The sequence below is a fragment of the Melanotaenia boesemani genome, chromosome 10 (genome assembly GCF_017639745.1).
Source record: "Melanotaenia boesemani isolate fMelBoe1 chromosome 10, fMelBoe1.pri, whole genome shotgun sequence".
Classification (NCBI taxonomy): domain Eukaryota; kingdom Metazoa; phylum Chordata; class Actinopteri; order Atheriniformes; family Melanotaeniidae; genus Melanotaenia; species Melanotaenia boesemani.
In genome coordinates this window covers 33,854,523-33,880,955 of record NC_055691.1, presented here as the reverse complement: position 1 = coordinate 33,880,955, position 26,433 = coordinate 33,854,523, and the positions used below count along the sequence as shown (strand labels likewise).

General features: G+C 39.1%; 1 protein-coding gene across 4 annotated transcripts; it reads right to left on the bottom strand.

Moving 5' to 3' along the window:
• Positions 1-3,453: 3,453 nt before the first annotated feature.
• Positions 3,454-26,431, bottom strand: mterf2 (mitochondrial transcription termination factor 2). 4 transcript variants are annotated; one of them, XR_006011851.1, is made up of 6 exons: positions 26,357-26,417; positions 16,996-17,059; positions 16,520-16,565; positions 15,742-16,133; positions 6,329-7,870; positions 3,454-6,254 (listed from the first exon to the last, which is right to left on the bottom strand). XR_006011851.1 is itself a non-coding variant. In XM_041996950.1 (4 exons), exons 1-4 carry the CDS (start codon positions 26,429-26,431, stop codon positions 6,723-6,725), a joined length of 1,443 nt encoding a protein of 480 aa, XP_041852884.1. In that variant the 3' UTR covers positions 3,454-6,722. The 4 variants fall into 4 exon arrangements, 1 of the variants encoding a protein (XP_041852884.1); XR_006011850.1 differs by lacking the exon at positions 16,520-16,565 and having other exon boundaries at positions 15,742-15,897; positions 26,357-26,431; XM_041996950.1 differs by lacking the exon at positions 16,520-16,565 and having other exon boundaries at positions 3,454-7,870; positions 15,742-15,897; positions 26,357-26,431.
• Positions 26,432-26,433: the final 2 nt, after the last annotated feature.

Sequence of the window (26,433 nt, the reverse complement as noted above, 5' to 3'; positions counted from 1 at the left end):
AATAAAAACTCCAACATCAGCTTCGAGAGACGTGCTGTCTAGAGAGTAACAGAAAAATCTGTAGATTTCTTTTTCGTGATTTGACTTTTTGTTGCAGGGAACAGACAGCTGTGCTCTGTTCTGTTCCTGCCTGTAAACCATAATAATGTGATAGTAGAGGCAGGATTGACAGACCAGGACCCGGAGTGAGAACCAGGGTATCAAAAATGTTCAAACAAGTTTATATATGTGTTACTTTAGTGGAATCAGCACTGTCGGTCCACTTGAGACAGACTACACAGACGTTTCTCGTCCCTCTGCAGTGCATTCAGTGCAGTTTATTGTAAAACATCACTTAACGTGACAATTTATTACGCAAGAGGGATAGAACAAAGATCTCGTTCTACAGTAAATGAGGCTTTACTGTACTGCCGACAATGAAATGAGACTTCATTGAATCAGGTTTAATTTGCATAATTAAGGCGGATTTGTGTTCAGCTAAAGCTGTTTTGCTCCATCTGTTAGTCACTTTTTAAAATTCCCATTTTTCTACTGATGTAAGAGCTGTTGTTAACTTCATCCCAAAGCCTCTAATTTTCTGTTATATGAGCATTATGTCACCAAGAAAAGGCCTTTTATGATGAACACTGTGTGCTTTATGTAACCTATTAATAGTTATTTATTTGATATTGTATAACTTGGCTTACATATAGTCATTGCCTCACTTAGGTTTCTGTATGTGATGTATTAACTAGATTTAATCTTTGAGGCTGATGCAGCTCAAATACAGTGTAAACTATACACTGTATAGAATGTGAAGAAGTTGGTTCTTATACACACACACACACACACATATATATATATATATATATATGACTAATAAAAACTACATACATGATTTATAAATAATCAAAGCGGCACCTGCAGATGAAAATAGTACAAAAAACAACACATGAAATGTTAATTAGCAACTGGCTGCATTAGGCATGAACCCATGGTTAATACAACTTGCTGAAGGTAAAGCAGGTACGAGACAACTCAGAGTGTTTTTCATTAAACATTAAAAACATTAAAGTGCAAAAGAAACAAAACAAACCAAAAAGAATAAAAGAAACGAAATAAAAACAGACAGAATGCATACTTTGAGGTATATATGATAGAAACATGTCAACATGTCATCTTTATCACCATCACTGTCAAAGTACACATGTGAGGAAATATATTCAAGAAGAAAAACTCTCTTTACCTTAATTAAAAGCAGCAGCAAATAAAATTTTACAAGTACAAACTGAGCCTCAGGATGATGAAGAAAGGGGATTTAAGTGACTTTGAACGTGACATGGTTGTTGGTTGGAGTATTTACTGAGACTTTCATACACAACCATCTCTAGGGTTTCCAGAGAATGCTCTGAAATAAAGAAAATATCCAGTAAGCAGCAGTTGTCTAGACATTATTGATGTCAGAGGTCATCTTTCTGACATTTCTTCTTTAACTGTGGATGACTGTGTTTTAACTAACATTGCTTGAGGCATAAATTAATTTAGTTAATTGGCTTTTACAGGTGTTCTTGAGCTTATTTCATCATTCTATAACCCATTAATATTTGTTTTTCGATGCATAGATGTCTTAGATCTCCAGGCTTTTCAGAACAGCCTTTGAAATGTCTTCAGACATCTTTGCATGCCAGTTGCTCCCAAAAAAGTTCCACATAGGACACATTTGTACATCCTTGCTTATACCTCTTGGCAAGCCAGGTGCGTTTTAGGAATCAGGTCATCCCTCAAGATGTTTTCTGAGATCAATTTCTGAGTCACAGGAAGGAGTTTAGAGAAGAGGCAAGAAGAGTCTGCAGCATCTATGCGAAGTTTATTTTAACCCAGTAATGCTACCCACCTGTTGCAAGGTTACATAAGTTGTGCATTACACAACTTTCTAGTTTGCTACTGCAGTCCAGCTATTTTCAGGAGTTTTCTCTGAAATGTTTTGCAGATTATTGAATTCAGTAATAATTAAGATATTATAAATTCCTAGTTTTTTTTTTGTTTGTTTATCTTTTGTTAGCCTATTTGCCAGTTTTTATTTACTGAAAAAGACCTACTTCTTCGTGTTATAGCAGATTGAGACAAGCACTTTAATGGTCAATGAAATGATAAAATCAGTCACGAATGAAATGACAGCGATGCTCGACAGGCTGGAGATGGATGAGCAAATGTTCCAGAGCTGTGAACCTCACACAGTGTTCAATATAAAATCTTATTTACTTTTAGTCACTGAGCGTCCATCAGTGTGACATTTATTCTCTTCCTGAAGCATGTAAAGCATACTGGTGTCATGTCATCACTGTATGGGTAGGTCTGAGACACAAGCAGAGACAAAACAGACTTTATGGTGTCACAGGAGAAAAGAGGAGATGAAATCCCAGTTCATGATACAAATCAACTAAAGCAGCTTTACAACATGAGGTTAAAAACGACTAAGATGCACAAGTTATTTTCCTTCTTTGAGTCATAATGTCATGTCTAAGTAACAAAAATTGTATTTTCTACTTACATTTACAGCTTCTGAACATGCTTCTAAATAAAAATACCTCAGAAATAAGGTCATCTCTGCTTGGACTGCAGCAGGATATCATAGTTTCTAATTGCAGATGTCATCTGTTTCTGCTGAGATATGACCCATAAAAGCACTTTGTTAAGCATAGCTAATACCTACCAGTGGCATGTTTGAAATGAAAAAGGATCATTCATACGCTTTCATATTAACCTCTCTGACTTGTCTGTGTAATTCAAGAGCTTAGTACAGAACGGCTGTCGACAGAGGACAAGAGGACACCGGGAGAGAAATAGATGTGACTTGCATTCAGACACCTTAGGCCCGTCTCATCTGCCTCGCCTTGATTCATCTCGATCATCTCCTTGTATTTACTACTTTGTGCTGGCGAAAGACAAAGACTGTAACCTTGCAGCAATGATGAGTTAAAGCAAATGCCAGAGACAATTAGAAACCTTAAGCACGTCAGCTGCAGTGTACTTGAGGTAATGTTGTAGCCCCTCAGGGGTGCCTTGTTGTGAATGGTTGCAAAAGTGATCTGCATCCATCTGCTGAGCTCAGATTCATTACCAGATGCGCTCACTTTTGCATCATCTGCCACCGGCGACTGCCTCGACTACAGGACCACGGTGAGTGATGCCGACAGCAGCAGATGGGAAGTGGAAGGTGTTAATGCACAAGCGCACCACTCCGGACACCCACGTCCTCCGTCTCTGTCATAACCCCCATCGTGAGTGAAGGAAGCTGGAGGCATAAAGTTGTGGCTTCATTAGCTGTGAGGCTGACTCCCATTAAAAGCCACTCTTTAAATTTCGAGGGCTCAGATTCTAAAGCAGACAGGAATGACTGTGAGGTGGTTTTTGGTGTAGACACTGGCCTTGTTTTGGCTCCCACAAAAACCAACACACACCCAAAAGCTGAACATTGATATGAATGCCTTTAATGAATAAAGTCAAACATAAAAAAATATCCATTTGCTTTTCAAATCAAATGACAACAATGGCTGCAAAAAAGTTTAAAAAAAGCCACCTGTGAGCCAAAAAGAGCACCCGTTTGCTTTCTTCTTTCTTATTTATCATGTCTGAGTCATTCTAAGTGATAATGAAGTGACATTTTAGTTGTGAAATATAGCTTATAATAAAGTGTCTCCATCTGTGGAGTAACAATAAAACTCTGAACTATTTTCCTCCCTGAGGGGAACAGTTGTGCTGCCAAAGAACATTGTGAGAAAATGAGACCCTGGCTGTAAATAAAATGGGTTAAAAAGCCTTGTTTGTTCTTAGTTATAGTCAATAACCCATTCGATGCATGCTTGTCATTATGCCATTATGTCAAGCAGAGCTTTATGTTACTGTAATGAGGCAACTTGTAAATGAGCAGCAATATTTTCTTTTTCTATTTGGCAACAAGAGCATCTCTTCCCAAAACTGTCAGGCATTAAGACATCACTGCATTTGACTTTCTGATATAAATCTAAGGAAGTCATTACATTTCCATCTTTATCTCTTCCAATATGAATTTACTGTTGCAATAAAAGTGCACTGCTTTTAATGTATGGTGCCATCAGACTCCACTGAGGATAAACTGAATGTTGAGCCAGGACCACTTAAGTCAAAATGATCGGTATAATTGTCTGGAATTATAGGAGCAATTTCTTCTAGTTAAGCATGACTCTGCTCTGGGGCCTCCCCATACTCCACATCCAAATGTGGAAAGTATGAGGCAGGGAGAGCAGAAACAAAGAGCCACAAAGTACAGAGAAGAGGCCTGAATGACAGACATGCTATTGATCAAGTTAGAAAACAGTTTGAGAAGGATGAGCTGGGTTGTAAAGCAGCCTGCAGAGGAGCAAGGCATAGCAGGATGAAGCAGTTTAAACAGAGTGCGATGGATGAGGCTTTACATTTTACATTGAACTATTTTTCTTTTTTTTGCGGCTGTTTGTTAAATGAAAACTTAAATAGGTCAAACAAGGGATGCACGGTGGTGTGGTGGTTAGCACTGCTGCCTCACAGCAAGACGATCCCTGGTTTGGGCCTTGGCTGGGGTAGGGTTTCAACCGGACCTTCACGTGTGGAGTGTGTGTGCATGAGAAATGGACCCACTGTAGATTTTCCCATAGGAGAAAGAGTGGTTGTTTGTCTCTTTGTGTTGGCCCTGCGATGGACTGGCAACCTGTCCAGGTGTACCTGCGTCTTGCCTGCTAATTGCTGGGATAGGCTACAGCTTCCTGGTGACCCTGGAGTGGAATAAGCGGTAGAGAACATGGATGGGTGGGTGGATGGATGGGTGGATGGATAAGTAAAACATGCACTAGAAAAAAAAAGACCTGACAGATAGCAGCTTTAAAGTGAGATCTGACTTCTTTAAAAGGAGGAAAGATGACAAATTGTTCTTTGTTGCATCTTTACCCGTTTGAACCCATAAAAACACGAGGAATAAACAGAATCAGAAGTCTCAGCTTTTTCAACAATTCCATGTCACTTTAGGGAAAATTTACTATTTTAACTTTAAAGCGTCCTTAGGAAAAGATACATGGGTATGTTCCATCTTTCACCATTATTGTTTGTCCAGAGAAAACCTAAGAGAAATATATATATATAAATTACAGGATAATAATGCACCTTAAGATTTAAGACACTTAGATAAAACTTAAAACTCTAAAAATTAGAATATCGCACAAAACTTAACTTACTTTAGTAATTCAATTTATAAAGGTAAACTAACATTTTATATAGACTCATTACATTACAAAGTGAGATATTTCAAGCATTTCATTGATATAATTTGGACGATTATGGCTTACAGCTTATGAAAACCCAAAAATTATAATCTCAGAATATTAGAATAATGTGAATGTTATAGCCTCTAAGTGCCGCACTCTAAACAGTTAATTAATCCAAAACATTTGCAAAGGACTCCTGAGCATTTAAATGGTCTCTCAGTCTATTTCAGTAGAATTCATAACCATGAGGAAGGTTGCTGACCTGAAAGTTGTGCAGCAAACCATCAAGGACTCCCTCCACAAGGAGGGAAAGCCTGTGGAAGAAAAAGGTGGAACAACCAGCAGGGATAAACAGCCTGGAGAGGATGGTCTGGAAAAAGCCATTTGAAATGTGGGAGAGCTTCACAAGAAGTGGACTGAAGCTGGAGTTAGTGCTACCAGAGCCACCACACACAGACAGATCCTGGACCTGGACTTCACATGTCGTATTCCTCTTGTCCAGCCACTCCAGAACACAACACGTCAGAAGCGTCTTACCTGGACTAAAGAAAAAATGAACTGGTCTGTTGAACAGTGGTCCAAAGGACTCTTTTCTGATGAGAACAAATTCTGCATCTCATTTGGAAATCCAGGTCCCAGAGTCTGGAGGAAGGATGGAGAGGAAACAATCCAAGACACATAAAGTCCAGCATGAAGTCTCCACAGTGTGTGTCGATGTGGGAGCCATGTCACCTGCTAGTGTTGGTCCACTGGGCTTTATTAAGTCCAGAGTCAACACAGCTGTCTACCAGGAGATGTTAGAGCACTTCATGCTGACTTTATTTTCCAGCAGGACTTGGCACGTGCCCACTCTACCAAAGAACCAAAACCTGGTTCAGTGACCAAGGGATTACTGGGCTGGACTGGCCAGCAGACTCTCCTGACCTGAACCCCGTAGAAAATCTCTGGAGCATTGCCAAGAGAAAGATGAGACACATGAGACCGAGCAATGCCGAAAAGCTGAAGCCGCTACTGAAGCATCCTGGTCTTCATTCCACCCCAGCAGGACCACAAGCTGTTAACATCCATGCCACGCCGCATGGAGGCAGGAATCCATGCAAGAGGGGCTCAGACCAAGTACTGAGTTCATATAACAGATGCTCAACATTTCTGTATTCAAAATCATTTTCTTGATTAATTTCATGTAATATTCTAATTTTCTGAGATTTAGATTCTTTTGGATTTTCATCAGCTGTAAGCCATAATCATCCAAATTATAATGAATAAATGCTTGTAATATTTCACTCTGCATGTAATGAGTCAATATAATATGTCAAGTTTCCCCTTTTAAGTTGAATTACTGAAAAAAAGTAAGCTTTATGCAATATTCTAATTTGAGTTTCATCTTTTTACTTAAATACAACCACAAAATCAATGTGAATCCAGCTACAGTTTCAATTCATGCTTTCATTAGTCTAACAACCTCTTTCAGTCATCTACTTTTAAAGGAGCAACAGGGTTAAAAAGTGGTCTCTGTCTACGCAGTTGCAGTCTCCCAAAGCTCATTTCAAAGTCCTTCTTGGTGCCATTTAGGACATCCAGACTGCCTGTCCTTATGTCATAACCACGTGCCTTCAGTCGCTGGATGCGATAATGAACTATCTGCGTTGTCAGCTCCAGGACAGTTGGAGTCTCTGTGATTTGAGACATACTGATCCCAGCACGGATAAGGCCCTCAAAGCGCTCCCCAAGAGTAGATTCAGGGAAGTACAGCAGAGCCGGACACTTGAGGATGATGCCCCGCAGCACTGCCTCAGAACAGCTGATGGTGTTCTGGGAGAATGCCAGCGAGCGATGCATGCTTTCCGGGTTCAGCTCAGTGACAACGCCCCTGAGTTTGGTGAGTAGTTGCAGCAGTTCTACGGTACTGAAGCCCCTGTCTCTCAGGAACATCAAGTTCTGCCTCAGTACCTCGGGGGGCTTGAGAAGAACAAATGGGTTCTGACTCAGCAGCTTCTGAAGCCAGATTTTCATGTTGGCCTCCTCCCCACCGAGCTCCTGATAGGTCTGCCGGAGGGTGTGGACCATCATCTGGTTCTGCTCTACTGGCCGGCTAAAGCTCTGTGGAGCAGTGGCCATAAGTTTGGTGATGATTCGCTTGTTGAGGTTGAGGCTCTGGAAGTAAGCGATGTTATTCCGCTGGTTGTCATGGTGGCTGGAGGAGGTGAAGAAAGAGGCTGGAAATTTCTCAATGATACCAACTAACTCTTTCTGGCTTGGACACACAGACATCCACAAGTCCCTCTGAGTCTGAATGTGCTCCGGATCACACAGAACAGCCTCAGGGTGAATAGCTAAAATGTGAGCAATGATGGGGCCCGTGGCCCCCATGTCTTTTAGCAAGCCAGCTACCTCCTTAGTGTAGGCTGGACTCTGACGCAACACCCAGCCCTTAAGTTTTCGAACCTTCTGGAGGTCCACAGAGAGATCATAAAGAGCCTCCACAGTCTGCTGGTTCTCTATAGAGCTCAGCGTTGCATGTGGCCTAAGTTTAAAAGGCAAAGCTGTGACATGTTGACACCGGAGGCACAGGGATGTTGTGACCAACCGCAACATTGATGCAAAGTCCTGCTCACCTGAGGAGCACAAAGAGAAGATAATGACATAAGGTGACAGCAAAACAAATGGTTCATCCTCAGAAGTAAGAAGATGAAAATAAATAATAGCTTGATCAAGACATTACAGTGATAAACATTCACTTTAATTAGTAGTCAAGTTTTTAGCAGATTCAGCTGGTGTCATGACATGCGACTGACAATCACAACTCTTATTAATCACATAGATTTCATGCAGAACTAAACCATACTCCTGCTTCTTCAGATAAACTACTGCAACCCCTTAGACCTTTTAGAGAAACATAATGAGAAACAAAAGCACATAATGGGGTAAAATTAACTGTGGCAGATTAAACTACCCAACTGTATAAAAAGTAGTTTAAAATAAAACCAATTTTGCAACACCTTTTGCAACATGCACTTTCTGTACAGCAATGCTATTAATTTAAAAAACAGAATTGTACTTTGCTGTAAAACACTGACAGGAACTATTTTCTGCAGAGCAAGTATTTCTATTTTTGACTCTGCAACTGGATGTTGCTGCTGATCTTTACACTTGAGCTTAAGCAGTACCTTTCTAGTAAAGCCAGGGGCACAGCGATGGGAGCTTTAACAGAAAGTTGATATGCATTACTGACTTTCCACCATACACACAACCTGTATTATGACATCTGCCCGTATTAACCTGCATGGATAAAAATTCCTTAGAAACATTTAGTAAAAGAAACTTCCAGCTATGACACAGCAGCTCTATGCTATGTAACTCATATCAGCCTTGTATTCATAACACAGGTTCCTTGAAATGACAAAATGATGATTCTTTACTACTTATGGAGTTTTTTCATGAGAGAAAAGCATGAGCCAACTTGATGTTTAAAACCGTAAATCAGTGCTGACAAGTAACAATCTGGAAAACAGCGTATAGTATTATAAACAATCTTACTGGCACAGTCTACATAAATCATAAAGTCTTCCACAAGTTGATGTTCCAAATGTTTAAGAAAGAAAAAACTAAAATAAAGTCTGATTACAGTAAGCTCAGTTAATTCATTCGTGAAGTCATGCCAGTTATTTAGCTTCTATGCTAACAGCTTCAATGATAGTGGTGCATCGTGTAGTTTATTTAACTTCATCAACACCAAATATTTCTGAACCGACTTTAATATGCTAATATTTTACCTAGTGTAGGACAGCATTTGCTAGAAAATAAATTACCTCCAGCAGCGGTCAGAGAAGGTGACGTATTGTTATGAAACCGGCTTCTTCTACAGATTGTCTGCGTTGTTCTGTTTACTACAGCGACACCTTGAGGTAGTGATAGGTATTGTAAAAAGCACCGTCAACGTTCAAGAGACGTGACATTAAACACACACACACACACACGCACACACACACACATTCACACACACACAGATATATATATATATATATATATATAAATATATATATATGACTGTTCGAATGGAGAGGACTCAATGCAGACTTGGTTATAAAGGGGTTTGTGTTGACCCCATACGTTGCTCTTTTTTAATAAAAAAAAAACCTCTGCTCTTTTATTTTTGTTCATAAGCCCAGTAATCAAATAATTTTGGCAAAAATCTGTATCTCCAACAGCAGTTGGTGCGCCTCCAAACCCTGCAGCATACGGGGCCCTGATGAGTGTAATCAGCGCCAGGCTGAATTGGACTGAACACACGGAGAGTTTTTCGCAGTTGGTGCTTAATCATGATGCTTGATCACCAGCTCTGCAAGCTGTTTCCTCTGCAGCACAGGAGCTGCTGCTGCTGAGTGAGTATCTGGGTTCATTATAGTTTATGTACTAGTAAACAGATTATTTGCCTCAAAGGAAAACAGGTTGGTGCTTTTTTCCTTTTTTTCCTTACTCAGTATGTTGGCAGGAGAAATCTGGGTGGTCATTCTACTCCTTGCAATTAACAGTTTTTCCTCTCAGACAGATGGCATCTAAAAATGGGTTGCGTGAGTTTCATGTGAAAGGTTTTTTTTTTTTTTTTTTTTTAGTGTGACATTAAATCAACATGCCTGCAGAGTAAACTATGACATTTACTCTTCTTTTTTTCCAGTCAACCTGTTCACTGTTTCCACAGCTTTTATTGATGGTTCAGCAATGTTGTTACAACTGTTTTGTGCAGGAATTAGAAATTTAAACATTAATTGGAATTTTTTCCCCTTTTGTCTTATTTGTCTACTTAAACTGAAACACATTTCATCATGTTGTGTTTGTTCTAATGCTTAACACTGTGTGTGGTGCATAGAAATGAATGGCATAACAGTAACTAAGTTACAGCAGAGTTCCCAAAACAAGGAGAACAACAGTACCAGCTAGAGACAAAACTGAGTTCAGTTTTTGCTTTTTGTCCACTCTCTCTGCATCCTTCACACACAGGCTTCTTCATCATGACATCAGGTCTCCATGTGGCCAGCTTTGGAGATTTTCCCAGAGTCTGAAAATGTGTGCTTGTTTTACTGAACTTTAACCAACTTGGCCAGACATTTCACCTTGTAACAATGGCTCAAATTCCTCAGGTAAAAAGAGTACCTAACATGCCAACTGCACAGGTGCGGGGATTTCCAGTGCAAAGATATGTCCTTTGTCACCTTCAGGCTGTTCCAGAGCAGATAATAACTTTTACAATTGGAGAAACTGAAAGTAAGATAAAGATAATATAAACAGGAAGACTTAAACAGCAAACACAATTTTTTCTCTGTATAGACCTTACACTGTAGAATACTACAGATATAACTTAATTTCTTTCATGTAATTGTTTTGTAATTTAGAAACAAGTAAAAAAAAAAAAAAACAAGAAGACAACATCATCACAGTTGTGTTCATCTGATTAATAACCTACAAGCCAAGTTCAGTATTAACAGATTTAAATAACAGTGCCCTGACATGTTGTGTGATTTTGTAAATAGATCACATATTAACAAATATAATTGCTGAGTTATTGCTTAGTTAATCATTTGTAAAAATAAAGCAAAGAAGAGCATGGAAAACACAACACACAAATGAAGGCTCAGAAAGTAAAAGTAGATACTGTATGTACTCTGGCTTGACTGCTCAGTGGATACTAACTGCAGATTGTAGTTTTTATTTATTTATTTCACTAGTATTGGGTAATATGCCGATTTTAAAGAAGGAATGTAAAACAAATGCCACTAGCAAGAGCATTAACAAGTGTGCAGGTTCATTCAAATCAATATGGTATTCAACTGCTTCATATTGTGTGTGAAGTGTAGAGATCTGATGCTGCAGATAAAAGTGTTAAATTAACATTAACATTTTCCCTCAAAGCAACAAAAGAAATACTATACTGACAGTTTCCTGGGCAACAGAAACACTAACCACCATATTTATCTAGATTCAGTTCAGATTGCTTAAGAGAAGCGTGATGGTACAGAATGCATTCACTGCATGCATTTGCAATCAAGCTTACCTGCACGAAATACCCATAAAAGAACACCTTCGCATAAACACTTGCAACTGCTGTCAAGCGACACTTCATGGTGACTGACCACGCCCACAGCTGAGGGAAAACCTGTCCTACTACACATCAGTGCTTCATATAAAACCTACAACATATCTGTTAGTTAACTCTTATTAGCTTGTCACGCAAAATTAATGACCTTAATGCCATTCCAACTGTTCCTGTCACTCTAACTGGAAGTGTGTATCTGTCAGTGTGTATCTGCATGGCGGTGTTGATGTGTTTGATTCTCTGAAACGGAGAATGAGTGTGATGGTGTTGCGTGCGTGCAGTATTGTGAAAGAATGTGGAAGAGGAGGATATTTAACTGGAGGCGGAACTAGAGTGACACATCAGGGCAGGTACAATATAATGACTTACTGTAAGTGCACATCCCAGTGTGACCTGGAAGAGACGGACAACATGACCTGCATCAGGTTTACAGAGATTCTCCTTTTCCTTCTCTTCCTCAACCATGTCTGCACTGAGAAGCCAACAGATGACTTCAGGGCAGAGGGCGAAAACTTTGTGATTGGCTATTGTTTTGGAGTGGATTATATTACTGTTTACAGATCTGCTCCAGAGGGAGATCAGCTGCTTGGAAACTCCTCAAACATTCACCTGCTTAACTTGACTCTTCCTGCAGACCTACATGGTCGCGTCCACTTCACTGAAGACCACCTGCTTGGGCTGCGGATCAGTAACCTCACAAAATTGGACTCTGGAATATACAGAAGGGAATGCTGGGACAACAAGTCGCTTGTCAGCCAGCACACTAAGCAGCTCTCCGTATGCAAAAAGGAGATTTTCCCTAAAGAAATCATTGTAAATGAGGAAGGTGGAGCAGAGCTTTTTTGCAACGACTCATCCATTGGCCGGGCGGGAGTTTCTGTGCGCTGGTACCTTGAAACATTACTGGTTGATAACCCAGTTCTCTTCTTGGATAGCAGCATTTCACTGAAGCCCCTGATTCAGGAAATACAGGGTGCTGTGGAGGCCAGAAACAATGGGGCGGTGCTTGTGCTTGATAAAACCATGTTAAAGAATAACTTGCAGTTTTACTGTCTTGTAATTGAAGGTGAGAATTGCCTTAGTTTCCAAAACATGTACCAAACAGACTCAAGTGAAATTAGGTACAGTTATGCCTCAGAAGGAGACAGAGTGGTGCTGCAGTGCAATGCTGACGGGAATCAACAGAAATGGGAGACACCACTGGGGGAAATCAATAGCATCACAGGGAAGAATAAGATGTACATTTCAACTGTTGAATCAGACTTCTCCCTGATTATTCCTGCTGCTGCTAATGAACACGCTGGAATGTATTCCTGCATCTCCTCATCACTTGAAATCCAATACTCATTGCTTCTTTGCCCCAAAATGACATCCCAGGAAAAATTAGCAGAGAAAGGACAGAAGGTCTCTCTGGAATGCAGTTTTCCCCAAGATGCTTCCCACAGAGTGCTGTGGTACCGCCGTGTACCATCAGGGCAATATGAGGTTTTCAGCGACTCAGAGGACCACAGCATTCCCATCCCAGAGGATTTGAAAGAGAAACTGTCTCTGTCTCACTATGAATACGTGCTGGAGATCTCAGACCTGGACATGAAAGATGCAGGCGTGTATGGATGTGTTCTTTTAACAAGCCCTGAATTCATAGATGGAAACCATAATGATTACAATGAAACTGATGGTGGTGATTTTACTGATTATACTGATGAAGACACAACTGAAGATTATTATGATCAGGGTGGATTTCTTGAGTCTTTAGAGAAGTGCATCTTTAAACAAGAGACTGTTTTGAAAATTGATGACCCATCAAAATCCACCGATGTCACTATGCACGTAGTGGTGGCAGGACTGGTGGTGTTTGGTGTTGTGGTGCTTGTGGCAGTGGCAGTGGTATGTATTGTAAAAAAGAGGAGAAGAGCAGCATCTGGGACTAATAATGAAATACAATTGGAGGATGCTGCTTGTAAAGAAAGTTTAACTGGTAATCAAAATCCTTAAACAGCTTTTTATTCTAAAACTGGAAATAAGGTTTTAGTTTGCACCTTGTTCATAACTGTTTTCATCCGTTCATCAATACAAAACGTTTGTTTGTGCACTTCTCATGGATTTTGTATAGCTGAATCTGAATGAAATGTAAAATGCTCTCTACTTTCCCCTTTATCTAAAATATTTCCATCTTCTGGGGAACACAAAGGTTTCTAAAATGACAGAAACATCAAATATGCTACTGCTACCTTTATTCGCAAAAAAATTGTATTTCTGAGTTCTAACCAAGTTGCCGTGTCTTTTGCATAAAGAACATTCTGTGTTTTTGTGATGGCATGACAGTCTGACATTATGTGACATTAAATGACGACTAAAAACCAGTCAGACTGCTGCCCTGTTGACAGAGTTGTTTGGCATCAACCAGGAAGGGAGGAACAACCAGAAAAAACCTGAAAATCCCAACAGCAACATGTCCTTTCACTTTTGATGCAACTGACACTTTTATAGTAAAAAAAAAACTGCTGCTAATGTTTTTAGCTCACATTTTAAATTATGTTCATTGACTATGTTTAGTTACATAATCTCAGTTCATTTAAAGCTTGTTCCTTTTAAAGTATTTAGAGCATTGTTACGATTACTCTGACTGATTTTTAACTGCAGTAATATAGTAATTAGTTAGCTATTTGGGGGCAATGACTCATTGTTACATACAAAGTTAGCAACTACTCGCAAACATAAAAGAACAATAGTATTCACTGGAGTCATGTTTCTGGCTACCTGATATGTCTAATATCGCTCTCCCTTTAGCTGGAAGTTTTGTATTTAACCAAAGCCTGACTCGTGTTACTATAGTCAGGTTGTGTGTGTGGTGTGTAGCGCTGCCTGGGTAATGCAAATTCTGTTAGCTTTGGGAACTTGGATTTATTTACTGGAATCAATTGCTGCTAGAAAGTAGAATAGTGACACAAGGTAGGCCTAATCCCCCCCAACAAAAAAACAAGAAAAAAAATTAAGCAGTCAAAAAAATTGTGTAAAAAAGGATAAATATACTTATTAAAAAAACCCTTCTTTAAATGAATGTTTTGAATGCATGCTTACATGCTAAAATGTGTCATATATACTGTGGAGTCAATCCTGTAATCAAATAATTGGATATACTGTTATTGAAGTTCTTGAAGTAAGAGATTTAAAGTTTTAGGGCTCATACCATTTTTTACGTAGAGCTTTACTGATGAAACGATTGATTCTAACTGTAATAATGACGAGCAGAATGGAGTCACATTTCTTGCTGCAAAACAAAGGAACCATATGTGTTGTGCATTTTTTTCTATTAAAGGTGATTTTAATGCACTTCTTAAGAAGTCTGAATGGTCTATTCATATTTAACTGGTATTTCACAGATTTGGTATATTTAAATTATTTATATTTGTTGAGCATTAAAACACAAACTACAAAGGAGTGTCTATATAAAGTGAAGATAGGTTTTGATTCAATATTTTATCACTGTATTAAGTTGTTTTAAATGCTATTGACTTATTGATTATATTCACATTGATTCAATGCAATCTATTGTGCAGGATAATGCACAATTTAATCCAATACAACTTTATTTATAAAGCCCTTAAAAGCAAAAGTGCTGTACAGATTGTCAGCAATGGAACGTGTAGTTTAAATTTTCAAAGAAATGGAGCTGCTGTGACAGTGTCAGTGCATCGTGTTCAGGAAACCTTTAAAATAAGTCCTAATGAGTTTGAGTAAATATTTTTCAACTGGTCTATCAAAACTGGCTAATCTGTATCATCATCACTGGTTTCCTGATCATGCTTTTTCAGATATGAGAACTTCCATAAAGAGAAAACAAATTCTGGTCTCGTTCTTGCTTTCAGACCTTGATTATCCTCTCACTCAATCCCATGTTGAGCATTAATATGCAGCGGTCGGCAGATTGTAAGCCCTGAGCTTCACAGCGAGGCCACTCTCTCTCAGAGTTGTCAGTAACACTCGGTCTGGGTCTCATTTCACTACCTGACCACACTTCACATGAGCAATCAATAACATTTGAGCCAGTGTGTGCTGCGGTCTCATGTGTAAACCATGTAAAACATGTGTATCACGTTAGTGTGGAAAGTTCTGTCATGAAAACGTTGGAAAACTGAGCGACAAACAGATTTGATAATTTATTTATTATTCTGTTGTTTGAGTGGGACATTTTCAGACTTTTGATTGTAGTTGAGCATCACTATTACAACCTGCTGTGTGTATAGTACACCTGTACAGCTGCTTCAGTAACTTTACCTTTCATCAACAGAACCCTAAACACTGAGTTTCGGTGAGTGGAGTCATTAAGTCCCAGTGACTGAAACAGTAATCATCTGTCAGATTTTTTGGATCTTTGGAAGCCTGATTACTCACCTTTGTAATGTGGTAAAACCTGTAAGGATGGTGTTCCTGTGGAATGAGCAACACAGCTAAACGAGGGCTGGAGTGTCTCCAAAATCCACCACAACATTTGGCTGGAATTCAGTCTTATTTTGAGTTGCTTGGTGGCTTGATGTTTGCATGCTCCCGCTGTAATGACACACAAAAAAACAACAAACAAAAAAACAAAAAAACAACAGAAAACAACATTTTGGCCCTTTTTTTTTATTTATTTTTATTAATTTACACCATCAGAGACCTGGTAGAGTGTGGAAGATCCACATGAGCAGCAAACTGATCTGATCCAGTGTTGGGTTTGGTGGACTCTTCTGCAGACACTTTGATGATCGGGGCTCTGTGACGGAGATGGAGTCAGGACCCAGATTCTGGAGATATGAGATTGCCACTGGCTCCAAAATCTGATTCTCATATGTCTGCATGTCAACTGCCAGTTGGGTCCCAGCCATGCATCTGTGACTGGCACATCTGGCAGCACGCTACACACATGTTGCTCATTCCACAAATGACTGATCCTTAAGTTATACCTTGTTGTCAAGGTTAATAATCAGACTTTCCAAAGTTACATGATACAGCACAAACTGGTATTAACAAAGGGGAGAAATAATCAAGGCGAAATAGTTCAAATGAAGTCAATAAATTATAAGATATACATCTCTACTTAAACTTCATACAGTTTCTTTCAGACTGTAATTTACATGTGTGAGTATTTTTCGGTTTCTTTCTTATCAGACGAGACATCTGTCACACATACCTGACATGTTTCTACGGTAATCCACCCGTCTTCATCAGAGGTGTCACTGGGTGGAAAGTGACATAATTATCAGCAGAAAAATAAAAGAACTAGACACTTTGAACCCGTTTGGTTTACATGAATGAGTGTTAGGAAAGAAACTCCAAAGCATTAATAGAAAAGCTCCATTGCCAGTTAATAGAGTACATTAACAACATGCTCAGTAGAACAACAAACAAACATCTACGAGTCTGGTAACAATGTCTTCCAGCTGCCTATGTCCTTGATTCTTATTGGCTGCATTAAAAACCATTATTTCATAATAATGGACAGGTAAGGCTGAAAAAATTAGAATGAACACAAATATACTGCAAGTAAACGGTTTACTTTCTGGAGATGTTTTATTAAGATAAAGAGCAACATCTGTATATTTCTCTACAACAATCTCTAACGTTGAAATCATGATATGCAAATAAACAATAGAACACAAATGTCACCTATACAGGTTCTTTTTATGGTCCTCCTCTGCAGATCCTTCAAGAAGGCAGGCTGCCCACACAGCTGGAAAATAAAGGGCTAAATCACTGTGAATGGTCTATTACATTAGCTTTAACGTGCAGAGGTCAAAGCAAGAACTGAGGCAGCAACAAGCTACTATATGTATGTTACATGAAAGAAATATGATGGTTATTACTCCTGTATAGCTACTAAATAATTCCTTAAAGTGCTCCGATCCAACCAGCATAAAGGAGCTCCATGATGAAAATAAGCCACCGTCAGAAACCTGAAAACATTCAGGATTTCACACTCCTGCAGTTTGCAGTAACACAGCTGCATGCTTTAAATACACTGTCTGAGAGTTTGTTTTTTCTTTTGTTGTTTTTCTTCGCCAGTTATATTTGACCATGCAAAGGTCATCAAGTAGCTGTAATGCTTTCTTAAAACGTTGCATCTTGCAAAGCGAAGATGTCAGGTTTCAGCAGTATTTTCAGCTGCCAGATGCTATTACTCCCACACACTTAACCTTTTGGAGCCTTGATAAATATTTATGTTCTGCAGTGAATACATCCAAAAAAAGAAATACAGTTTGTGAAGGAAATATTTGCTCAGCTTCTATGTAAATTTTCCAATCTCATTCCGTTCCTGTTCTTAATTTGATCATTTCTGATGGATGGACTCTCTGGAAGTTAGTGAACAACATCCCACGCCGTCAATGATATCTAATTTTTTTCTTTTGTCCACTAAAGATAAATATAATTTTCTTTTATTTGGAAAACTTCTGTTGTTTTGCTCTTTGATGATTTTGCCCACAGTTTTACATTTTTTAGATGCAACATTAAAAATACATTTAAACATAACAACGCCTTACATCTACCTCTCGTATGAATGCCATCATTTTCCCAGAAATGAATTTTGAAGTAAGCACAACAGAAATAATTAGAGGAGAGAGATTAGCATCTTTAGAAAACAATTTTGTTATTTGTTTTTAAGACTTTCATTTTATTTCTGATCATGAATACCTTCAAGCTGTTGGCAAAAGCAGCTTAGCTTGTTTCCTTGCATGAAGTGTGAAGGAATCTGATGAGTCAACATCAGAAAACGAGGCATAAGCAAAGAGGGTTGTTTTCATATTTGCCAGTTTGCGTTACAGGACTGACTGATGGAGACACAGATGTGGAAGAAGAGCATCTGTTCGGTGCTCTCAGGTGTAATTAAGAAAAGGCTCGGTCACACAGAAAAGCCCTGGGGGCCTACAAGAGCTCTGAGAATTCTTCACGCCTCGGAGAACAGCAAGATCCAGCAGTAAGCTTCCTTCGGCTTGTTACAGTCAGAGACTCTAAATGGATCCGCTTAATTGCCGCAGCATCTCTCAGACCATCTGTGTGTGTGGGAGGGCGTGTTAGAGCAGCAAGTGCATGCCTGTCTCAGTGTGTGCTGTGGGTTTAAGCACACTAAGATACTGCAGTGAAAGAGCAGAACTAAAGTTAGAAAAAGAATCGATGAAATCAGAGAGAAAATTGTGTTTACACAAGTTGATACTCAGTCTCCTGTTCATTTGAACTCATTCGACTTCTGGAGAACAAACCGAGATGTGTGACTAGACTCCTAATATGGGGATTATCTAAAGTTTTCCGCCTTACACACATGCATGCGAGCAATGCAACAGTCAAAATCACAGCAGGTGGATATTTGCAAGATTCCTACTTGGCTCCTGCGTAAATGTTTAGAACACAACCCCACCCTTTCAGGGAAGCTGTCCGTTCAGGAGGCCTTGTTCAGTAGAATCAGCATGTCTGTTCTGTGTTCCCTGGTGGCTGCCGGGCTGAGCCTGCTGAGGCCCGATCTGCTGTAATTTGCCAGGCCCATTACTCCCACAAATGTGATGGCTGCGAGCCCTGTGAATGTGAAACAGTTGGTGGGATAAAGAGATAGAGAAGGAGAGAGAAACAGAGCAGGGTACCTCACTGATGCTGTTGTCTAGCCACAGAGGCTGAGAGTGTGGGATGGTTTGTACTAATGGCACCAATTATGCACCAGAGAGCACTGCTGATGGGCTGGTTTGAGAGCAAAAGTGCTTGGGGGGGAAAATAGCTTCAGAGAGAGACCTTTGAGTCCAGAAACTGGGCAAAAAAAAAAAAGAAAAGGTTTTTGAGACAGGAGGGAGATGAGCCACTTGGGGTTTTTCTTTCCTAATAGAAGTCTGTTTACCACACAGACATATGGAGGTGTCTGGTAGGATCGCAGTCACACTGGGATTTATGTATGTTATTTTCAGAGGGGCAATCCAAGCGAGACTTGGACCAATCAAATGTTCTCAATAAAACTGACTTCCCCTGGAAGTCTCAAAGGCTTTCAGTAGATTTGATTTGAAGTCTATAACCTAGAAAGTTGTGGGCGTGAGACTGAGTTGCCATGATACTCGCACTTGCGCAGATTGTAAATTTTCAACTATGGTTGATGAAACTGTTGGACTGCAAGGAAGCACCTTTAAATATATTTCTGCTTTTTCAGCCTGTGAGGTAATTGTGCTCAGTGGGTGATGTTCAAGAAAAAATAGGTCATTTATGAGACGATATTTTGTCTGTAACATTTTTCATTGGTTAACCTAAGCAATTTACAGACATTTAATTGGGTTTCTGTGCTATATAAAAGCACAGAAGTCATCCAAATTGATTGGTGGCAGGAGCAATCTTCACTTCACAATTTTACTGAGTGCTGCTCAGCTGGTGTGTAGCTTATTTTGCGCACTGCAGAACACCAAAACAACAAAGCTTGTTCAGCTGTGCGCTGTTAGATTAAAGCTAAAAAATTGGTAGTGGTCACTAGATAATCAAGCAGAAATTAGACAAACTTCATTCTTTCATTAAAAAACAAGCACACACTCATGTTTTGTAAATGTATGCTAGCAAAGCTAAACCTTTGATGCCCAGATGATGTGTGTAAAGTTTCTCATTCCAACCTCCTGCTTTTCCTCTAGTGTAATTTCTCTGTCCCCCAAACTTCCTTCCTTGCATCATCCTGTGCATCACTCAGTAGAAATGTCTCACTCTGCCATCAGCGAAGCACTGACACGCATGCCGGTTTAACAAATGAATACGATGACCCTGATCTCTGAAAGGTTCACTGAACAGGACAACAGAGATACAGCTGAGGCGAGTTGGGTCAGAGATGCTGCGAGTGTGAGGAAAACAAGCAATCACCCCAACACACACTCTTCAGTCTGACTGTAGAATTTGTTCATTAACAATCAAGCCATATTTACAACAGTAAAGTTCAACTGCAGTTAAAATCAGAAATAACTTTCTGTGTGCTCAAAGTTGCACCAACATAATTCCGAAGAGAATATATTGATTTTTTTAATTGAACTGATTAAATATTAAATATAAAATCAAATTAAATGTTATTTATATAGCCCTTTTCATACCAAAGTGAAGCACAAAGTGCTTTAAATAATAATAATAAAAAGATCAAATGAAAGTAATTTCAACATCAAATAATGTCTTCACATACAGAAATATATAACCTAACTAAATAAAAAAACACACACCTAATCATTCATCATGTCTCCCCCCCCCACACACACACACACACACCTACCCACCAATCCCATTTAAACCCATATTTCATTAGGTATAGATCCACACCATCAGCCGGGTCCCACATCACTATCATTAGGCCCAATAGAAATTAAATTAATTATTAATGAAAGAGTCCAAGAGTGTGTGTCATCCACTGTTTATTTACATCCAACATGGAATACCTACAATACCCAGCATATATCTTACTAATCTAAATCCCCTCACTTTATTAAAACAGCGTCAACAAACATGGGGCATGGTGGGCTCAATGAGAGCATGAAAGAAAATGAGGTCAAGTCTTAAAGTTAACTGAGGGTGCAGGAGTTTTACAACTCATTTTTAGTTCCTGTCACTGTCTAAGAAAAGAAAATATATAAATGTGACCTCAGAAAGTCAGAAGCCACATCAGGTTTTGTGCCAGCGAGCTGAAACATTAGCATGTTTGCCGACATGTCTAACAAATCTTGGAGCTCTGGGACTGCTGCTAACTGACAGGAATCCTTTTTTGGTTTAGCACTTCAAATATATACAGTATAAAACGGGGAAGTGCATATTTTTTTAAGCTGTTTTAGACCTATATTTGTTTGTTACATGTGGAGCTTAACAGCTAAAAAGCTGCTATGCAAGCTGTTCCCAAATATAAATAGGCCTAAAATGCCATCAGTGTGTGAATGTGTGTTTGAATGGATGAATGTGATGTAGCGCTTTGGGTATCATCTCAGTACAGTAAAGCGCTATATGAATACAGACCATTTACCATTTAGACTATTTTTTACCAACATATAACATTTAAAAATTATATTTGCCATTTTTCCAGTGTGTTATATTTCCAGGAAACATTAGAGGTTGTTTAAAGTGAACCACATATTTTTATACCTCAATTTTGTGTGTATTTGCAGAAGTACAGTGCAGCAATGTCTAAAGTTTACTGAGTACTCTGACAGAAAGAGAATCATTAAGCCTGACTGTACACAAGGTCAGAGGAAATTAAAGCTATTTAGCTGTGGCTTCATGAACTTATTCAGATACTTTATTCTCTTTTCTGCAACACAGTGCAGGAAAAATGAAAAGAGCAAGAATATAACTGCATGAAATACATGTACAAAGAAATATAATGAGCCTTATTAATGTATTATATATATTTACTAATATAATGATATAAAGGCAACAGTAATGAATTTGGTTTTTAAGGCACATTTCTAAACTATAGTACAAAAATACTTTGCAAAAAGAAAAAAACAAGGCAGATAAAATGAGAATAAAGGATATAGACATGACCTCAACAGAAGAATTAACATGAAAATCAATAAGATGAATGTGAATTTAAATCAAAAAGAAAAATATTTAATATTTTTTTAATGTTCATATATTTTTCCCATCGGGAAGAATTATATAGCATGACAGATGCACTGGAATAGAGGTCTGTGTGAATGGAAACAAACAAGAACCACACAGATTTCCTGACCAGCCGATCATTCTGTCCTTGTTATCCTCTCAGCTGTCATGATTTACCACAAACGACCAACATACTCGTTTCAGTGCGACACCCAGAGGTGCTATTTATGGCCATTTATGGCTAAACGTGTGTGCGTGGAGGGCGTGATGTGAGGCTGATCCACCATTTCCACATAGACTCTAATTGTTGGTGGTCAGTAAATAAAGCATCAACTGACTCTCCAAAACTTTCCCACATTTAAAAATCCTCATCCAGAAGATTGTCATGAGGCTAAATGTTCAGTTTTTGTGTATTTATGTTTCTGGCCTCTGTATAAACACACTGTAGAATGAATCCTTTATTCTATTTGATTTAGGATTTGTTCTTGGCTAAGTAAAACCTTAATTAAACAACCATGTATTTCTCAAGTTGTGGCATAACTTGTCTTTATAAACTTAAAAACATTTCAGTTTGCTGTTTGGATTATGTACTACATGAATAAAAAAACAGGATCCTGGTCAGGTCACCAGCATTTCTGAGCAGTTCTTCTGTTAACTGCATTCTCTGTTTGTACAAATATTATATTTGTACAAATATAATATTATACAAATAATATAAAAGAACAAATGCATCAGTAAACTACTGAAAGTCTTCATGTCAGCCATCAAAGATGTTGGGTACGATTTTAAAGTTGGTTTGGTTTAATATGTCATCTCAGCCTCTTTATTTGTGAATATAAAATGAGAAGAAAAGTTCCCAGAACCATCAGAGGATGTCAGCATGACTGTCAGTCCTGCCGTATCGATCATATTTGTCAACCTAACCGGGCTGCAGGGAAGTCTTCAGACTCCTTCGGTTTCTGCAAACTTTAATGTGTCAGAGATCTGATTTAAAATGGATAAAAAAGCAGAAATGTAAAAGAAATAGAAAGCATGAATAACATAGTCAGGATATTAAAGGAAATAAGAAACATATTCCATTCAGTGTAAACAAAGGACCTTACAGACCCCAATGAGAGAATGAATGAAGAAACACAATGAAAACAGATGCTTCTACAAAGGTGGAAGCAGATGCTTTCAAAGAGAAAACAATTAACATCCAATCATACCCAGTGGCATGCTTCACGGAGCTGAACCGACCCTGCTGATGCCGATTTTTTATCAAGATGATCAGGGGAGAGGATTTAAGTGACTTTAAACAGCGTTCGCTGTCGGGCCGGATGACAGGAGCTTGACTCACAGCAACATCTCACCGTCTGAAGAGACATCTGCTTTTACATTTACAAGACAGTCGTCTGTAAATAGGGTCAGAATTTGCACTTGATAGTTTAAAAGTCTGTGATGCTTGTGCTTTAATGTGGTATGAAGGAAAAACAAAAGGGGAAGAGTGACTGCTCAGGAGTCTAAAAACAGTAGGGTTACAGTCACAAGACATCTACAGATAGATCAGATTAATTTGGTCAAATGAGTCCTCTTTGTTATATTCCTGATGTGTAGGTGAGTGCTTGTGTGGTACAGACGAAGACAAAGAGGAAGAGGAAGTAAATAAATATCTGACTCTGGTGTAACAGAAGCATTTTGCTTCCATGGTTTGACTTCATTTAATCCTGTATCCTTGGTTTGGGATTTTAAACAATTTCATTTATATATGATCACAACTACCAGAAACATTTGTTACATCACACATCCACAACTTAACTTTAAAAACAAACAAACAAACAAATAAATAAATAAACAAACACACAAATAAACAAACAAACAAACACACACACAAATAAATAAATAAATAAAAGGCTTCTCTCATGGTATTTTAACTAACATCTATTAGCTTTGTTCTTTCAAGCACTAAAAGTTCATCACATGTCACCTTTGGATGCAGTTTTTTCATGTAAAAATAATTATATTAAACAGAAATTTATATTCTATGACTCAGGTTTAAAGTTCAGGACCGGTTAGCTGCATTCTTAGAAATATCCAGGAACAGTCAAACTCTCCTGGAGGAGATTTAAACATGTCGACACTCTCTGATTACTCTTGTTCTTCCAACTCCAGATTTTCTAACTACTAGCATTTTCTGTGTAGGCATTAAAATCTGGAAGATTAATGAACAGAGCAGATGCCAAGCAATGATATTAAAATATCTTAGACCTTAAGGTAGCCAGCGGCCTGCTCTTCACTGAGATTACAGCTGAGAACCTTCACTTCTCACAGAAAAGACTGGACCTGTGTTTACTTTTTCTCTCTTACTTTCTCTTGTTTAACCTGAAGAATATTGTGTGTGGGTCTAAAACCTGTATCATGTGCTCAAGATTAGAAAGATCTTCTGTAAAACTTGTCCTCATGTAATTTTAAAATCACATATTTGTCTAAATCTAAAGTACTAAGCCTGATATTAGATGGAAGGGTCACTGCAAATCAGTACAGGTGTACTCTGGGTGATTAATCCTACAATGAGGCAGCTAATCAGAATGAAAATACCCACACCTCAAGGGGTCACTGTGTAGGAGACATATATGAATCATGTGATATTTAATTCATTAGACAGCATTCCTCACCACTATATTCAAAATAAGGGGTTATCTTTTCAAAATTGGCTGTGTTCCATCACCAGCCGAGGTCCAGAGACTTGTAGCATCAGTACTATGCTGCACTGAAACAGGCAGCACATGGTAGCCCTAAACTTTACAGACGAGCTAGTTTTTCCTTTGTCACCTGCCCATTGTTATCAAATGTCTTCCATTGTAAGTCAAAATCGGATTTTACCAGTAATAATTGTGTCCTTGCACAGTGTTATTATTGTTTAAGTGACTTGATGAAAAACCCTTAGATCTTCCCAGTGCAATAGGAGAAACAGCGAAAGACTACTTTTGTGCCCTGAGTCGTTGGTTTGCTGAATTAAATTAAATTGTCTCCACTGTCACAGAAGTGGGTAAAATTACATTTGTTGCCTCCTGCTTATTGCAGATGCAGCAAGAGCAAAGAAGGTCTGAACAAAGGATGTGTTGTTTTTAGTTGTGAATTAGACATGTATGGCTTTCTTCCACAAGCAAACTTTGTGAGAGTTGTCTTTTCTCGTGACAACTTGACAGGATTGGATCTTGTAAAGTGAGAGGAAGATGAACAGTGAAGCCTTTTCTATCTACAACAGGATGAGAAATGCTGCCATGCTCGAGCCAGCTATAGAGGTGAATCACAGAAATATGGAAAAGAAAGCGAGCAGATTGGTGAAACATCTGTTGAAAGGCTGGGAGTTAAATGGGAAAAATCGCAAAGGCATTCTGACTCTGATGTGAGCTTGTGAATATTTGAATGTCAGCTCTTTACATGTGCAAGTTTGGAACAAGTGTGGGCATATTTAAACGGGGGAGGCCCACAGAGGATTCACATAAAATTCAACTTTTTCTTTAATTCTCACCAAGAAGCTGTGGGGGCGTTTGACTGCTCTGAATCAGGGAATCGATGCTGTAGGCAGGCAGAGGGAGGGATCAGTGCACAGAGGATAGGAGGACGCTCTGCTTTTGTATCACTTGAGGAGCATTCTTGGCAGCTTGTCATCCTTTGTGACTGATAATGTGCATCAACCCTGGAGCACCAGGAAAAGCTTACTCTTTACCTGCATTTCCGAGATAATTTTTGCCTTTCATTCTTATCCCTAAAAAGAAAGAAAGACGAGAAGGAAGAACTGCCGGAAATTTTAAGGCTTCTTGGGCTTTGACATTCAGACTGCTGCAGCAACAGCTACATTATTTCACCAATCTCTGAATCTCTGTACAGACACAGTTTTGTCAGCATGACTCCGCCACAGTGGGAGATAAATCTGAAAGACCACAAACAGAATCCACCCACATTTCTAGGAGTAATGGAGCTGTCAGTGGCTAAATCTGACCCCACAGTAAGCCCCCAGGGGCAATGATATGGTACCCATTCCTCCACAGGAGGGGGGCAGCAACAGAATAAGGAGGAGGGAAGGGGGGAAGATAACAGTCATCCTCGCTGGAATGAGAAAAAATAGAGGTCATTGTGTCACTGTAACCCCACAGGAGAAGTGTTTATGTGCCTGTTTGTGTGTGTGCGCAGCGCTCATTGAAGCTATAGTGAGAATCCCTGCAGAGTGACTGGGAAGGATGCTGGTGGGATGCTGAAGTGATTGTTGATGCTCGGCTGGAGCTGATGAAGCCTGCCTCTGGGCGATATAAGACATATAAGGTTCTCATATTCCTTCAGATTCCTTCAATTACGAATGGACAGAAGCACTCTCGCATATTACAGTATTTGAAGTTAGTGGTACCTCATAGGTCACTTCCTCTTTAGCTCGCATGCACTTCCAAGACGTAATGAAACGTACCGTAGCCATTAAAGCGTGATGCACGGCAAAGCAATCTTGCATCCAATCTCGAGTCTCAGCTCCAGTAGCCTGCATGC